This window comes from Salarias fasciatus, chromosome 10 (assembly GCF_902148845.1).
Source record: "Salarias fasciatus chromosome 10, fSalaFa1.1, whole genome shotgun sequence".
Classification (NCBI taxonomy): Eukaryota; Metazoa; Chordata; class Actinopteri; order Blenniiformes; family Blenniidae; genus Salarias; species Salarias fasciatus.
The window spans coordinates 5,976,455-5,993,431 of NC_043754.1; the positions used below are offsets into that span (position 1 = coordinate 5,976,455).

The window sequence follows — 16,977 nt, forward strand, 5'->3', positions numbered from 1 at the left end:
TTAAAGGCGCTTCAGATTGCTAGTGTCTAATGTATCCCAACGGAATTCTCCTCATAACTTGATGACAGAAACTATGGTAAGCTATCTTTGTATTTATTCAAACCATCAGCAAAATACTCGCCTTTCCTTTGCACTCGGTGAGAAAACAAGTTGGTCTGATAGTTGAAGGTTTCAACTGTCAAGTTAGACGAAGCTGGTTAAATCTCTTTTGCTGGTTGTTTTCATATTTCTGCTTGTTAGCAGGTTCACTTTGCTGCCTTGCCTGTTGGTTTGTCCTGATTGGGCCTCATAAAGTAGGAGAAAATCAGGAGCCACGCGACAAGTTGACGTGTTAGCCGGCACTGAGTTGTGTCTCCAATTTGACAGTTTGCAGAGTCAGACCTGCTGCATTGAGTGTCGTTTAAATGACTGTCCTCGGCTGAAATACGAGCCGTGCCGCCCGGTCGGCCATCTAATTTGCTTCTCTTATACACAACCGCAGTAAAACAGGAGAATTAGTCAGGAATGGACACACTTGTTCCTCTGTCCGCCTCCTGCAGCCTCCCTCTGTTGCAGTCTACTGCCTCTTGAACAATCAATAGGCAGCCAACATCATTCCAGCGTCATCTCCATGGAAACGAGCTCCAGTCGCTGTGATGATTGGACCCCGTCTGGAAGCCTGCCTTTTTGTGATAGGGTGAGGAAAGCAGTCCTCCCAGCCCCCCTCCTCTCAGCGACACTCGCCGTCTTACACACACATTTTTTTGCCTTCGTCCTCATTCTTCACCTTTATGGCGCTGCGAAGCGAGATGGGATTAAGCAGACCCGTCGAGCCCCGTCGTGTCTGGATGAAATGCTCCTTCACACGGCAGCATCCGTGACGGGAGACGCACAGCTGAGGAGTCAACATGACACCCTCGTCTCAGCCTCACTGAGAGGAGCGGACCTGTTAGTCAGACCGTTCTCGGATATTTTTCTCCATCGCACAGCTCTACTTGTGTGCTGTTTTGGTTGGGCCTAGATGGGTTGTTTCAGCATCACGTAGGGTAAGAGGGGATCTGCCTCATCGTTCTTTTTTTTTTTAATTAATTTATTTTTTTTGACAACCCTATTCAAGCAAGAAATGGACTCTGTTTGGGTGAATCTGCATGCCACACTGTGATCGATCCTAAAGAGTGTCCTCATCAGTGCAACTGCGCATTAAGAGTCGTTGAATCGCTTTCACGAGCCGAAGCTATAAAAAAAATCTAACACACCTCTTCTGAGCGGATTGTCCTCATTTTGGGGAAAACGTCACTGCGCAGGAAGAGAGAGGAGCCACTTCACATGTCCTGGTTCACGTTTACCTGCTTTCATTGAAGCCTCAGCCACCTGCGCTAGTGCTGTTTTGGTCAACGGCATAAACTTGTCAATCCATGAGGCTTGAGTTTTCACGGCAATAACACTCCTGTGTTTGGTTGCAGATGCTTCACCTAAGCTTTAAAGAAATACTCCAGCTTATGGGCTATTGGAAAAAGTGAGGCGAGTGACACCTTTGCCATTCTGAAGCCAAGTCGTAACGCCTGATCCATGTAATTCCCCCTTCGGCAAATGAAAAGCTTGTCATGGCCCGGTCTTGGCCGGACACCTCATTTGGCCATATCGATCCCATCTTCTCTGTTTGACTTCGATGGAGAGTGATGTATGACCTGTGCACTCGTCCAGAGCAGCCGGAGTCTGCACGGGCACACACAGAGATGGAGAGCCGTGGGGAGGCTGAGGCTCTCGCCCAACACCAGCAGCAGCAGCAGGAACCGCAGGATAAGCAGCACAGACTCTCAGACAAGGCCATCGCAACTAATGTCACTTCAACATCCCTGTTAGGAAAAAGGCACCACTCTCTTTATGCAAACCTCACTGGCTTTGAATCAGAGGGGATACGAAAGGTAAGTTTCTGACTCGCGTGTTGAATTACAGCGTTGACGCATCCAAGTTGTTTCGTGTGATCAGAAGTTACACTGACCTACATTGACCTTGAAAGTAGTTTAATTGTACGATGAAGAGTGTCCTGTCAGTGGTTTCAGGCTTTTCAGGTCACCGAAGCTGGACTGTAGCCTGCATTTACCGTGGGCTGCCTCTATTGGAAACAGATATTTCACATAAAGACTTCAGTAGCACCCGAGGCTGACGCTAACAACTTCATTTATTGAATATCGAGTTCATTATTTTCTTTATATTTCTTAGTTGCTTGGTCTTTAGAGAATATCAGTAATCTTGATGAGCAGCCTTAGATATTTTGTTCCATCTTGACTAACAGGTGCCAAATGATATATACAGGTTATTTTCATAGAGGATTAAAAGAACCAGAAAATATTCACATTTTGAAGTTGTGTAAGTTGACACAGTATTGTCTGTAACTCTGGCTTGGAGATTGATTATTTCATAACAGTGACATCCTAAACTGTGTGATCCTGGATATTGAGTGGCAAACCGTTGCAGCCATGGCAGGGTTCAAACCTTGGTAATTCTGCAAAAAAAGAAAATCCAAAATGCCAATAATGATTTAAAGCACAGCTAAAGGTTAAGTCACTTGGAAACTTATTCCAGTGTAGAGGGGAACTGTCTTAAAATATAGTACATTAAATGAACTGTTTTTGGCTCCTTTGTCCAAAAACAGTAAATAAAAAATTATGGTATATTTAAAATATAGAAACATTTAATAAAATCATCCATTATATTAATTATGGATCAGCTTTTAGGTTCTTTCCAAAGGTTTGAATCTTGCTTTACGCTGCTTGAAGATGAGTTGTTGTGACGGTCTTATATTACCATCAGTTTTTCCTTATATATAATATTGGTGCCTCTGCTTTGTGTGAATGTGTCCTGAGCTGTGATGGGATTTCATCATCAAAGCAAAGGAAGTAATCTGTGTGCAATATTGCCTGCTGCGGCCCCCATCCCCAGCCACTTCATTACCCAATCCCCGTGATCACAGTTTAGCGAGAAGCCCCTAATGTATTGTCAGCACAGCAACCTGAGAGGCGCACACGTGCACAGAGGAAGCATTAAGTGAGGCATTAGAAATGATTATTTAGCTATTTAATAGTGGGGGTTGCCATGTAGTGTTAGCAGGAAGCTGTCTGAGGATTCTTTAGAAGAGAGGCAGTGAAAAGCAACTTTTTTTTCCTTTTTGCAAGTGTCTTGGTAGAGATCCTGATTGATCTCATCCTGTCAAACTGTGGGTCATTGCTGACTGCAGATTATATAAAATAATCTCTCTTGTTTCCAAAAAAATTCTACAAAATCCTTTGTGAAGCACTTGCTAGTTTAAATTTGTGCCACTTGATGAAGAAAAGCAGCGTGTTTCCAGTGCAGATGAGCATCCTCGTTGACTGTGTGGTCCTCTCTCTTTAACACCTGTCTTCTTCCCATATGGCTGCCTCTGATTGTTTGGTTCACACAGTGTGAGTCCCAAATGGAGTTTCAAAGAGATGATGTGCTTAAAACCCTCATCCCTCCACTGAAGACCATTAATCTTGTTGATTGACTTTGTATTGAGTCCTGATCCTCAGATGTGTACTATTCAGCACAGCAGTGATACTGTAATGGTTTTACCTTTTTCCCATGTTGTTTAATTTAATGTCAATGAAAGCAGCTGCAATAGAGTCTTTCAGAATTTCGTGTGCGCCTTGAAAGGTGTGTGAATGGTTGTGTGCTCCTGTTTCGGCAAAGAGGAACACTCTTTGTTTACATGCTGGGTGCCTGGCTGCATCCACAAAAGACGTTTCCCTGCCAAAATTAGACCGACCCACTGTGGCACTTCCTGCTTTGTGAAAACAACGTAAACGCCATAATACGTGTCGCTCAGTCTGCCGTCAGCTGTGACTCCAAAGCCTGTAAAGGTCGCCTTCGCTCCACTGACAGCATGTAGTTTTTTTTATTCTCCTGTTAAAATATCATGACTGCTGATTGGCACAAAAAAATCAAAAGAGCTGTTTTCAATACCTCAAGCAGCTCAGCAGTGTGCGACCGCTCAGCTTTCATGTTTTTTGATTCCATGATTGAAGGTCTCACCAGCTGAAATGTAAGATATTGTCTGGGTATTAAATCTATGCATTGATTTCATTTGTGTTTTCCTGAAGGCATGATGGTCCTTGGATTGGGGGAAAAAAAACAACTAAAAACACAAGAAAATGATTAATTTTTATCTAATTCAAACTAGAAGATATGATAGAGTACTGATCCAACATTAGTGTTAACACGTCACCTGTGTTTCTGCACTACTTCATTTAAAGGTGTGACACAGGAGCTTTGCAGGGTACAAAGAGTTGGGTGTTTAACACACTGTCGACCCAAATAGCACCCACAGGAGATGCTAAACTGGAGCAGAATGTCTGGAACACCTTGTCACAGAGTAGGATAGTTCATTTCCTGACGTGAGTCACAAATGTGAAAAAAGAATGGATTCATGCTACATGTGGGCAGGTCCTGAATTATTAGTCATCCTCTCTTTGTGCACAACAATGACTGCTGTGGGCAGATATGTAAAAGATTACAGAAAATCTATTCATTGGCATTATTGAAACTGTTCATTTAATATTTTTGATATTTTATTGTCAGCAGTGCTAAAAAAAGAAGCAGCTTGATGTGGATATAGTGTTGTGTTATTTTTAACGGGTCTCAATTAGTCAAAGGCTGTTAATGTTGGAAAATCACTAAAGTTCTTCAGACATTTGTTCTGAATCTGCCTGGTGATATGTAGGTGTCCCTCAACAAGCTCCTAATTTATCGTATTGATAAAAATGTATTTACAATCTGTCACTTGGTCATAGTGCATTCAGATTATTGTCCATGTTGGTGTGTTGGCCAAAAAAAAACCTTTTTCCATTGCAACATGTTTTTTTTCCCATGTTAAGCTGCCGTCTTCTTCACCACATGGATAAAATGTGTGAATGAAACTATCTTTCATCCAAAAGCATTTAAAAATTCTAAAAACAAAAGAATATGGAGAATTACTGATATTTTTTCATAAAAGCCATGAATTTAAACAACATTACAAACGTTTTCTGGCTCATGATCAAATCTATTGGCTAATCATTGCAGCTCTCAGTCCCAGAGTTTGCCTTTGTGGGGATTTTCATTTTAAAGCTTCATTGTGCAGGCGGCCTCTGTGTTGTTTATTTTTTACCACATGAGCGCGCTGGTATGGGTATGTCTGCACACATGTGAGTGTCTTTGGCTGGCCGGCTTTGTGAATAATTGATAGAGGAGTGGGTCTCCTGAGTACTGGTCTCCTACTGTACTCCAGCCCAAACACTGCTGTCTGTCTGCTGCCTGTCTGCCTGTGACGAGGGTGGGGGGGGGGGTCTGTCTGTGAAACTGGGCTTTGTGTTCACTGTCACTTCCATTTGTTGACTTGTGTGGATCCAGCAGACTGGAAATCACTCCCTCCATCAACAATATTACTCTTTTATGGGACTTACTTAATATCCTGTTAATAAATAAATGAATAAGCTTTCATTTCTCTCACTCTTGCACTGAGTTGAGCTGAAATATGAGACGAGCTGCTGGAAATTATAGCCGTCATCATATATGGAGTGCTATAAATGCTCCGCAGTCCTGCAGCGTGCATCTGTTTTTTAATAAGAACATTATTTACATATCTCTTACTAAAGGGCAGCAACAAAATAACATAAATATCTCAAAAAACACAGCTACTGTTTCTTCTCTGTGTAAATTCCAGACAATGCATTGTAAAAGAGGCAGTATGCATCCTTTAAAGTGGAAAAAAAAATCCTCTTTTTGCAGTTTATAAAGTTAGAAAATCAAAATTTTGTTGTCAATTTCTTTGTCACATTTATGTCAAATTGTTGCACCAAACAGTTGTCAGGGAGAAACGGTAAAATTAGCAGTGTAAACATTTGCTATGATGACAATCATAGCACAAATTATGAAAACAAATAGAAATATATGTTGTCTTTCTGTTTCACCTATACTTCTGTGTCCTCCTGCTTTTAGCAGACTGCAGATTCAGTATAATACTGAAACCAGGCTAATTGTTAATTGTTTTTTCGTTGGCTCTGTGAAGACCAGAGAGGAGAGATGATGTTTGTTGTTCATCCTGAGGAAATGAGAGCATTTTCTAGAACTTCTTGATGAAAATTATCTCTCTGGAGAAAAGCCGTGTTTGTTTTTCACCACAGCACTTTGGGAGATGTTTCACGCTGACCTTCAAGGTTTTTTCTCTGGGAAAAAAAAAAGACTGTTTACCATAAGCGGCAGATCAGCCAGCGACTACACACAAAAGTTGAATCATTTTCTACAAAAACAGCTCATTTATGATGATTACAGCTTTTACAAGATCACCATTTACAGCAGGGGTTGTTTCAGTGCTCTGAAACACTCCTTTTTAGTGGCTTTAGCTTATAGAGGGCTGTCTGGCTGTCCTTCTGCCTGTATTTACTGGCAGATCCCCACGTATTTGGCATCCTCTTTCTGGGCTGGGTTTTTTTTTTTTTTTTTTTTTTCAGTCTGACATTTCTGTGTAATTTGGTCCTACTCCCAAACGGATGGTGAGATTTAGCTCATGATTACCCGTGTTCCCCTCTTCACTGTGGGAAATGCTCTGTGCCTGCAGGCTGAAAGGGAGACTCATTTTGTTGACCCACTTGATCGTTAGAAAGGTCACCTGGGCCTTTCATTACTGCGGGGAATCTGCCAGATGTACGTTTTTTCAGGGGGGTTTGTAAAGGTTTGCGGTTAAGCACTAAAATTGTGTTGAGAGATTATAGTATGATTGTCAGAGACTCCATGACTCTCTTGACCCATTGCTGTCCTGTCCAAAGAGGTGTGTGTGTGTGTGTGTGTATTTTTAGCTCCGGCTTTTGCTGCCACCATTGTCCTTCTAGAAATGTTAGATAACTCAGTGCCTGCATTGTGGCTGAGTCTATCTTCATAGTATCACTTGATGTTATGGATCACTCCTTTCCTTGAAGTAACCTTTGATTTTCATCTTTCTGATTGTTGTGTTTTCATTGAGCTGCCTCCCAATTACTGAGTCAGTATTGTGTTAATGTGTGGAGTCAAGGGCAGGCCAATCAATATTTGTAACATTGTCAACACAAAGAACAAATGCTCTAAACAGAGTGTGTTTTAGCATGTTTGCGCATGACCAGTCATACAGGAATGGGATTTCCTTGACTTCATCGGTGGGCTGGAAATATTCCCAGGGGGACTTTTTCTGCTCTTCATCACTGAGCCGCTGGTGATGAGCTGCAGGCTGGGGAAACTTGCAGCGATGACAGTGATAGAGTGGGAGGAGGGAGTTTTGGCAACATTCATGAGTGACGACATGGTCCTTGTGGATCCAGTTGGAAGCTTCTGGGGTTTTTTTTTCTTTCTTTTCAATCAATGTTATGCATTTTCTTTTGCACACACGGTGAAGCGTGTGGAGGTCAGAGCAATCTGCAGAATGACACTCTGCCCAAATTTGTCATTTGCTGGTCCTGATTGGTTGGATCAAAGTCCCAGTTAACAAAGGCAATTTAACCTCACAGGTATACTAATCTTTTAGTAGAAAACCCGAAAAAGTGGCAGCCAACACAAACCAGCGTGTTTGTATTCAAGGTGTGAATGAGGATGTAATTAAACCCGTGTGGATGTGATATCTGGCTCACTCCAACTGCAGAAAAGCGGTGCATCTTTTACTTTTTTCTTTTTTTTGATAGCTACTGCAGTTTTGAAATATGTAATCTGTTTGTTGAAGAGATTTCTGCAAATCTCTACAAATAAAAATGCATCTGGGTTGATTGTTGGGGGAAGGTGTCAAGCAGAGCTTATGCATATGCAGTTTTCTTTGACAACATGAAGGGTTATTTTTCTTTTGAAGCTCTGCGGAGGGTCCGTGAAGAATTGAATTGCCTCCCCTTCATTCTGTTCTCCCCCTCATTCATTTTCTTGCTGACACTGCACTAAATGAAATATTTTGGTGACCCCCACCCTCCCCTCCCGCTGTTAATCTTTTGCATTTTTAAGAAAGGCCACATGCTCTTTGCATGTCTGCAATGTCACATTAATCCCTCAGAGCACTGGCAGATTGTGACATTTTTGTTAGTATAGATTTTAATGACCATGTTGGGAGGCTCGCATTGTAACTGATCAGCCCAATCCAGAGGAGAAATGAAAATGTCACAATTACCATGGAGCCTGTGTCACTTCTCCAATTGCTTGATTTCTTTGTTTGAATGAAGCATGAACTCACTCACTGGCACAGCCACTGAATTAGCCCATCATATCTTGACAACAGGCATTACATGTAAACCAGACAGTTACCGTCAAACAAAGGATCTCTGCTAAAATCCATGCCCGTCTTAAATCCTTGACATATGGAAGTGAAAAGACCTTAAGAAGCGTCTCTAGACAGCACATTTTCATTTGCACACCCCTACCCGGAGGATTTGGGGAAAAGGCAGGATAGAGGTAGATTGCTGGACGCCCACGGCTGGGAGGGAGGAGGAGGGGTTGGGGGGGGGGGGGTCTTGTTGGCTCTTTGTTCTCGCCATATGAGAGACCCCCTAATCTGTCACCGTCAGGTACCCCGAGGAGACGAGTCCTGATAAATACAGGAGGGGATTGGAGAGGACACTTAAGAGGGCTTCTTCATGACTTATATATGAGTATGAGGAGGAGTTGGTCATAATAAAAAGCCTCGAGCCAAAAACAGCCTTTTTCATGTATATGTAGCATTTTAAAGGCAGAAGTCTTCTTTGTTGAGCATCTTTATTTTTGTCTCCACGAGGTAAAGTTTTGCACCTTCACGGATCTTGAGGGAGAAGCAGCAGTTACAATAAATGACTTAAAAAAATTTCCACATAGACCATCAAATTTTAAACCGAGTGTTTACAAGTATTTTATTTGCACAGGCAGATACAGCTGCCGTTGTTTCCATCTTTGAAAATACATCATTCAGCTCATTCATTGTGTTCAGATGGCCTTGTCAGAGCCTGATATGTAACAATGGCCAAAAGAGTTACAAAAAAATTTAATCAACCCTGAAATGTAATAAATGGTTGACAATGTAACAAAAGAGCTGAGCCCAAAATTAAATTGAAAAAAAAAAACAAAAAAAAAAACACGTAATTAAGCTCAAAAAGTAATAACTGGTCAATAATGTAACAAGATGCTGAGCAGAAAAGAAAGAAAATGTTCTTCCATAAATAGTGTAATAATTTTATCACGTGACAAAGCGAGTTCACGATTTATGGATTCAGCAATTTTGCTTCAATGTACAGTGTAGTGTCCTACACAGGGGCTATCTTTTTTTGTGATTCATTCATTAATTTCATTGTTGAGTGAGCACGCTCCGCTTCAAATTAGTCTCCCTTAAAATTAATTGAAAGAATTCAAAGGCTTCACATGACTTCATTTGGCATGTTCCTTCTCTTTGCTTCAATTGAACTTGAACATGAGGATTCTCTGCCCTCAGAATATACTTGAAGTGCTCTGTAAAGACCAGGCCCTTGCCTTTTGACAGTATTTGTTTTCCTTAACATGTGGTTACTCCAGACATGGCTGCTGGTATTTAAAGATTTACAGCCTGAACAGAAGATCAGATTCATGTCCTGTAAAAGTGTTGGACAGCAGAGCGGTTCATGAACCCTCATTAGAAACCCACTGATGCTACAGGAGACAGAGCTAAAGAGGGATTGATTTGACTTCAGCTCGCTTTGCTGATATTGTGAAGTCTATTAGTATCCACTTCAGAGGAAAAGCTGCAGGCCCTGCTCTTTACTGGGTATTGTTTGACTGTTTCTCACCTTGACTGGTAATTAAAACTATGCTTGGGAGTCATTTCTCAGTCGATGTGGCGTGTGAGGGTTTGGTCTGTGGCTCAGTCTTTTCCTCCCCTGCAATTTTGCTGGGAGCGCACGACACATGCATTAATTAAGGCACAATTCCAGACTCAGCAGACTCCTCACTCTGTGCCAGCGAAGGAAACTCATGCAGCCTGTTCATGCAGGCCATGCTGAATGAGCCATAAAAATGAATCTGCGATTTATGAAAGAACCAGAGTGAACAGAGATGTTATAATGGTTGTTTATGACGATGAAGAGTGTTGTGAAAAAAATAACAGAATAAGCTGCAGAGAAAGGAATTAATGATAAGCAGAATAGAATGTATTGTCCTTGCTTTAGAACTCAAAAACGTTTGCCAGCTTGAACGGAATAATAGTATAAAATCTTTTATGAGTCTGCTTCCCTTTCCAGGGGGCAGTAGGGAGAAGAGGCGAGACCCTGCTGGGCTGTCTTCACCTGACAGGTGATGTTTGTATTCCAGCTTTTGTATTCATCGTCTGTGCATGTGGTTTCATGAAGTAAACCAGACAACGGCACCTACACCTGGACTGGCATGGTAACTGCATCGTTTTGACCGATTCAGCAGTTTACCTGTAAACAGACATCAGTTTCAAGATGTTGTCATCTAAACACAAAAAATTGTTTTGAAACAAAAATGGAAAAATTCTGAGTTTCCATCTGAAACTAGGTGACAGTGAAGGTCGCAAGCACTGGAAAATAAAACACAAACGTATGAATTGGTTAAATATGTGTCTTATTATTGTGTTTTTACGTCTAACTTTCTTTAACAGCCCATGAGTGTAAATCACTGTGTTGCTTCCGTGGAACGACAACAGCAGCTTGCAATGTTTCCCAGCTGATGGAGAGATCATGTGGTATGAATGTATTCCTTCAGTGTGATTTCAATACAAACTGTACGCACTGATGTGATTCTCCACGCTGATCACAGACGAGCGTTTGTGCTTCTCTTTCAGTTATCATGCCCATCAAAGAGTTCGCAGCAGCGAAGCGTGCACGCCAGTGTGACGGCCTGTGTCTTTGTCTTGGGTCTCCTCACAGGCTTAACGCGAGGGACTTCTAGTTGTCAGCTAAAAAATGCTGACAGTGTTTTTGTGGAAGTAGACATTTCCATACGCGTTGTACAAAAGCTCACCGTGGATCCCAGACAAAAGAGCAATCTGCTTGTGCGACCTTATGAATATGTAAGAACGAGTCCCTGAACATTTAATGATCTGCTCCAGTTATTGTTTCCTGGGTCACTCATGTATTCTTTTGTTTCAAACATATTTTAAAAAAAAAATTCCCATCTGCTGCACATGTTTTTCTTTTTCCTTTTTTTGAAAAAAAAAAAAAAGAAGAAGCCTAATATTGCATGAATACAGAATGATTTCATCAATATTTCATCGCATTTCATAACTGCATACCATACACTGGGGATGGAGGTTTTCATTAAAGAGGCCAGTTTTGCTTGTTCAATTAATCTATAAAATCCCTTTTCATAGTTTGTGAAATGGATGCACAAAGACGTGGCGTCGACGGTATGAGATTGTCAACAGCTGGTTATATTTTGCAGCTCTATCAGGCACTTTCATGCCAGAGTTTAAATAAATAAGCTTCAGTATAGCTGAGTAACTTCTCTGTTCGCTCTGCTTTCTATTTTCCTGCCTCACATTTGTTATTTGTATTCCATATCTGCGTAGTTGACTCAATGGTTCAGTCTGAAGCGGAGAACGTAGCAATTTGATTTTACTCTGTTGCCTGTTGCGTTTCTTTTCTGTGCAATAAAATGCTCATGAAAGGGAGACATGGTAGACAATAACCGAAGCACTTCAGTTGAGACCATTTGAGACAGATAAAACTGAAGCTGACCCAGACAATCAAACAGTAATTTTCCCTGTTCCCTTTATGAAGCTCGGTCTTGTCAGCGTCAGCTTGTTATTGGCAGTAAAAGTGAAGCAATCGGAGGCTTTCTACCGGTCCACTTGTGAAGCCGTGGGTGACTGCGACTTGAGAGCTGCAGTGGTTCTCCCCGATAATTATGGGGTTGGAGTTTTGATCCCGGACTCGCTCGGCCCAGATCAATCAGCGTTGTCACTCCAGCACCACACGCGGTAGTTTCCATGCATGAATTTGTGTCTGAATGAAAGAGGGAGAAATGTCAGTGCTATTTTTCACTCACACAAGTGCCCTTAAACATAGTGTGATTATAAGCAAGCAGAGAACAATAAGCTATAAATGTTAAAAATGGTGAGTGCTCAACAGAAGTTTTCAGTTTATCTGTGTAAACAGAGTCTTAGTCACATCGCGTTAGATAGGATCGCAACTTAGCAGCTGATTTTCAGCCCTGTAAGTGTTGGTAGTCATACTATAAATCTGTGGAAAAAACTGACAGGGACGTTGTAGAAGTTTCTTCACTGCTTCAAATGTCGAACAGTGCAGCAATCTGGAGACGTATTCAGCTTTCACGCTGGAATCACTCAGAAGCTCTCATATCAGTTTAATCATCCAAGGATATGTATGAGTGAATTGAGCTGTAGCTGTTAATGTCAGCTATTGCGTAACAGGAGTTTGGGTTGAGTTTGCCTTTAAACCCCCCTCAGTTTTTAATTTCAATAATTTATTGAGTTTTTTTCTGTCACAGCTACTTCAGTATGAAAGAATCATAGAAATTCAGAATGATCAGAAGCCTTCATTAGTGATGTTTTGAGACTGTCTGCTTGTGTTCATGTTTTCGTGCAGAAGGATTCAAACTAAATAAAAAGCGATGGTTCCAACAGGCCCGGCTGGCCTGCCCAGGGCTCGAGCTCTCCTGACAGACGTTTGTGTGGAGACCCCTGCCCTCGTGCTGCAGAGTTACATCTGCCTCACTTTTCTGAGCCAGGCCCACGTGAAAGCGGCACTGCTGCGAGGCAGCAGAGCTGGCTGAATGCTAATAACTGGCTTTGGGTGGACCTCACCACCTACAGGGCTGTCTGTGGTATAGACAGAAGCCAAAGCTCAGTGGTATGCAGTCTAGAAGAAACCAGCATTACCTCATGCCTTCATAAAGCCCTGCGGAGCGCTTCAGCGCGATTCCCAGGGAACAATTAGACGACATGGACAGACTCCAAGATCATTAGAATCCGAATGGCTGAGGCTGAGTTCGCTCTGGCCGGCCTTCCTGAGGTGATTGATTGTTGCTTTAGCATCTCTGTCCTCGGGGGGGACTGGGAGGCTGGGAGAGGCTGACTCCTGAGTGAAAAGTAACTCTCAAGGACACAGAGGATTGTCTTTTAGAATCAAGCTTGTAAATAGAATTTTCTGTGTAGTAGTCAGCCTATTCATGGGCCACAAAAGACGGCATCGGTTTAGTTTTTTTCATTTGTAGCTGATTTGAGTCTGAAAAGTTGCAACAGTTTCTTTTGGAAGCATTTATAGTATATTTAGCAGCATTAGTTTAATTTATTCCTCATTTTGATTGACATTGTAATCATTGGTTGCATAGTGAAGTCTGTTTGAAAGAAGATCCCTACTTCAGTGACTTTTTGGGTTCGGATTGATCAATGAACACTTGAGTCTCACTTGTCCTGTTGTCCATGAAATAATTTGTGTCATCAAAAGAGGGAATAATGTGCTAGTAAAGAATAGTTTTCCTGCTCTAAGAAAGAACACACCTTGAGACTCGGAGACATTGGGTTGCAGTACTGTCTTGTGCATGTGTCTCATGATGACCCATAGTGGGTATTTCTAGCTCTTCATGTCTGCTGCTGCATGTGATCCTAACTAGAACGAAAAGTCTACAGAACATGAATGGAAGTAGGGCAGGAGCTAGTCATTTATTAAAGTCTTATTAAAGCCAAAGCACCAGCTGTCGGATGTGAAAGCCTCTAACCAAGAACTTACATTGCCCTACTCACAGCTTAGTCGGAAATTTTGTCTTTATTTTACTTCAGGTATGGAAATGTGTATATTCACAAAAACCGGAAAAAAAAAATTGCTACAATCCAGTCATTGAATGTTTTTACAAACTCGTGACTTTGAGGCCAGCTTGACAGCAATGAGGTAGCTACCTTTCTCAGTGCTGTCTTTGGTTGCCCGTTTTGACCAACAGGCTTTGTGTTTGACACCACTGGTGTAGAAGACGGATGATTTTTAATGTTATTATTTATAACAATAGATTTTAGTCACACAGAAAAATTAGACAAACTTGTCTAAATCTATGTTGACTTCCCTCAATTGTGATCAAATCTTTGCTTTTAATTTCCCCAAATGATTTGGAAACGATTTTGAATTTACTGAAACCTGTGTTTATTCTAGCAAACTGCCCGTCCCGCAGGGGATGTGTATTTAATTCTGAATCGTCCCACAGATGGTAAAAATCCACCACACATTGAAAATATTGTGTCTGCTCATCTGCATGGTCTCGGCCAGACAACTTGGAAACACATGTTTTGTTTTTTTTTCTGGCGCTAGTTTGTATCTACTAAATAGACAGGATGACTGACGGGCAGTGCAGTCTCATCCCACCGTCACAACCTGACCGGAGCCTCAGCTGCTGCTGGAGCAAACAGCTGGTCATTACTGGTGGCGTCAATATCAGGTGTAGTGATACAAAAAGGTCTTCAGGGAGGCGCCGGAGCGCCCAGCATCTGCAGTTACCAGGACAACAACACAGAAATGGCGATCAGAAGATTTTTAGACAGCTCTTTAACATGAAGATGTCTCATCTGCATTTGCATTGCTTCCGATGCGTCAGTGTGTCAGAGGGCTTGTTTTAGTGAGTAATGAAATCCCAAAGCTATTATGTAGCCCTAATGGTGCAAATGTGAACAGATTTGCTGGTGTTTCACGTGTGGAGCTGTTTTCCTGCTCAGACACGTGCACGGTCCAAGAACAAATGTGTGTGCGTCTTTGAGTTGCCATACCTGTGGGTCAGGACACGCAGACCGCTTCTTACAGCCTGCCTCAGGTGCCAGGGAGCAGTGTTACCTTTCAGAGCAGGAGACACTTTCTCATCGCAAGCAAAGTCAGTGTAGGCGACTGTCTGTACTCTGAGGATTCAGTTCGCTGATCTAACACTGCATCACTTTCATAGGTGGCAGATCTGCTCTCACACTCTACTTCTGACCCTCCAGGCTCAGTTAATAACCTGTCTGACACACACAGAGACATCGCTTCTATTTAAATGGAGAACTAAGCTGAATTTTCCACCACTAGCAGACTCCCTGCATGTTGCCGCTGAAGGGCGGTGACGGTGTTGATCGCCTCATTGACGACCTGCCACAGTGACGGCTGCTCTGTTCAGCCCACTTGTCTCTGAGGACTCACAAGATAACAAGCTTATTTTGTGTAACAAGTAGAACTGTTTATGATGAAAAAAAAGTACAAATATGAAATAAATGCGCCATAAAAGAAGTTATTTAAATGAGTCATGAATTTTTTAAAATTGGAAGTAAATTTATAAATGTGACATTAATATATTAAAGTACCAACTCATTTCATCAAATAGTGAAATAATTTTGTTTTTTTAACATAATGACACTGAAGTAATTATTTGATCATGTATTTATTTGATTGAATATGGCAATTTTAGTCCTCAATACTTTACCCTTGATGGTGTGTATTTATTTCACCTCATGACAACACATGCCGTGTTTGAAACATCTTTACTCAACACAGTGCTTTGTTGATCACTGCTTGCAGTTTGGATTTAATGTTCAATACCTAAATGCTGAGAAATGAAACGTGTCCTTGTTGAGTATTTGATTGGAGCGGCATATTTTAAAAAAGTTGAAACGGGGAAAGAGTTGCACAATAATGTCGTGCATTGTTGCTTCAGATCAAGAAGGTTCCTTTTGTGAAGTTACCGTAGATCGGACCTTGCTGTGTAAAGATTTCACGCTTGACTTGTGTGACAGCTTACGTCCAGGTAGTTCCACTTCCTCCTTAGATCAAAGACATGTTTTTAATTGTGGACTCAAATTTGCCCATCGGCATGAACCTTGTACCCTCATATTGATAGCTGGGATAGACTCAAGCTCACTCCTCTCAAAGATTTACATGAAGTGAAGTGAATGGAAAAGAGGAAAGATGGAAGAGGGTCGATGTAAGACTGGAACTGTACAATAAAGTGATATAAAGAATGGAAACACTTGGAATTTTCATCATACATTGGACAAGTTATTAAAAGTTTCAAATGGAAATCAATAGAAAATCATATTATTTGGGAATTAAGACAGTGCCTCATTACAGCAAACATGACTCTGTTAGAAATGTTTCCATTGACTGAAAAGCATTTCTGAACGCCATGAAGGAGAACATTACAATTAAACCCTACCATGAACCAGAGTACATTTTTTAGGAACTTTATTTCAAACATGAACAAATAGAGATTTAGACGGCTAAAACGTATGGCTCGGTTTACCTGGATCATGGCTACTTCTTGTTCATTTGAGACTAATGTGGGTATAAATTCATCCATTGTAATATTTCATTTGTCGTCTTGAGTTCTTCTCCTCCATAAACATTGTGAGATGCACTGCGTTGCTTCCTGTGCTGAGCTGGTGTAGCGTAATAGCTGCTCAGTGCCAGTTGTAGGCTCAATGAGTTAGACTAATGAAAAGCCCATTCAATGTTTGTCATCTGTCAGCCACCATTAGACAGCTCTGCGTAAACACTGGCACATGCAGCCTTCTGCAGATGGACAGAATGAATTAAGCATTTCTGCAGAACTGAAAATCAATTCCTTTCTTTCTCCGGGTAAAATATAATAAAATGGCTCAGTGCTGCTCATAAAGTCAAAAATTGATCAACTTTGGCTCTTTTTGTGTCCTCTTTTTTTATGGGTCCAGAACGGCGCCGATTATGGGTTTCTGTTGCGGCAGAACTCTGAACTCCTGCGAGCGCTGGATATACTGGAGAAGACGTGCATCACGCTGAGGGAGGAGAATGGCCTGCTGGTAAGACTAAAAATAACTGAGCATAAGACTCGACTGAGAGCTTCTCATAAAAGTAGGCCAGGTGCTGAACAAAAAGATGTTGCGACTTTCTCTGTCTCCTCCTTCTCATTCATTTTTTTCTCTCTGTATGACAGATGTTCCAACCTTTACATTTGCTTGTTGCCCAACTAACCAATCCTCGCCCTACCCTAATGAATAACTATTCTTGTTTGGCAGTGCTGTGTTAG

At 41.6% G+C, this 16,977-nt stretch overlaps 1 protein-coding gene across 1 annotated transcript in view; it reads left to right on the forward strand.

Moving 5' to 3' along the window:
• tspoap1 (TSPO associated protein 1) overlaps window positions 1–16,977 on the forward strand; it is a 58,950-nt gene that overhangs the window by 2,556 nt on the left and 39,417 nt on the right. Inside the window, exons 3-4 of the mRNA XM_030100531.1 lie at window positions 1,655–1,904; window positions 16,643–16,750. Of these exons, the coding sequence (XP_029956391.1) occupies window positions 1,655–1,904; window positions 16,643–16,750 (358 nt within the window). The remainder of the gene's footprint in view (window positions 1–1,654; window positions 1,905–16,642; window positions 16,751–16,977) is intronic.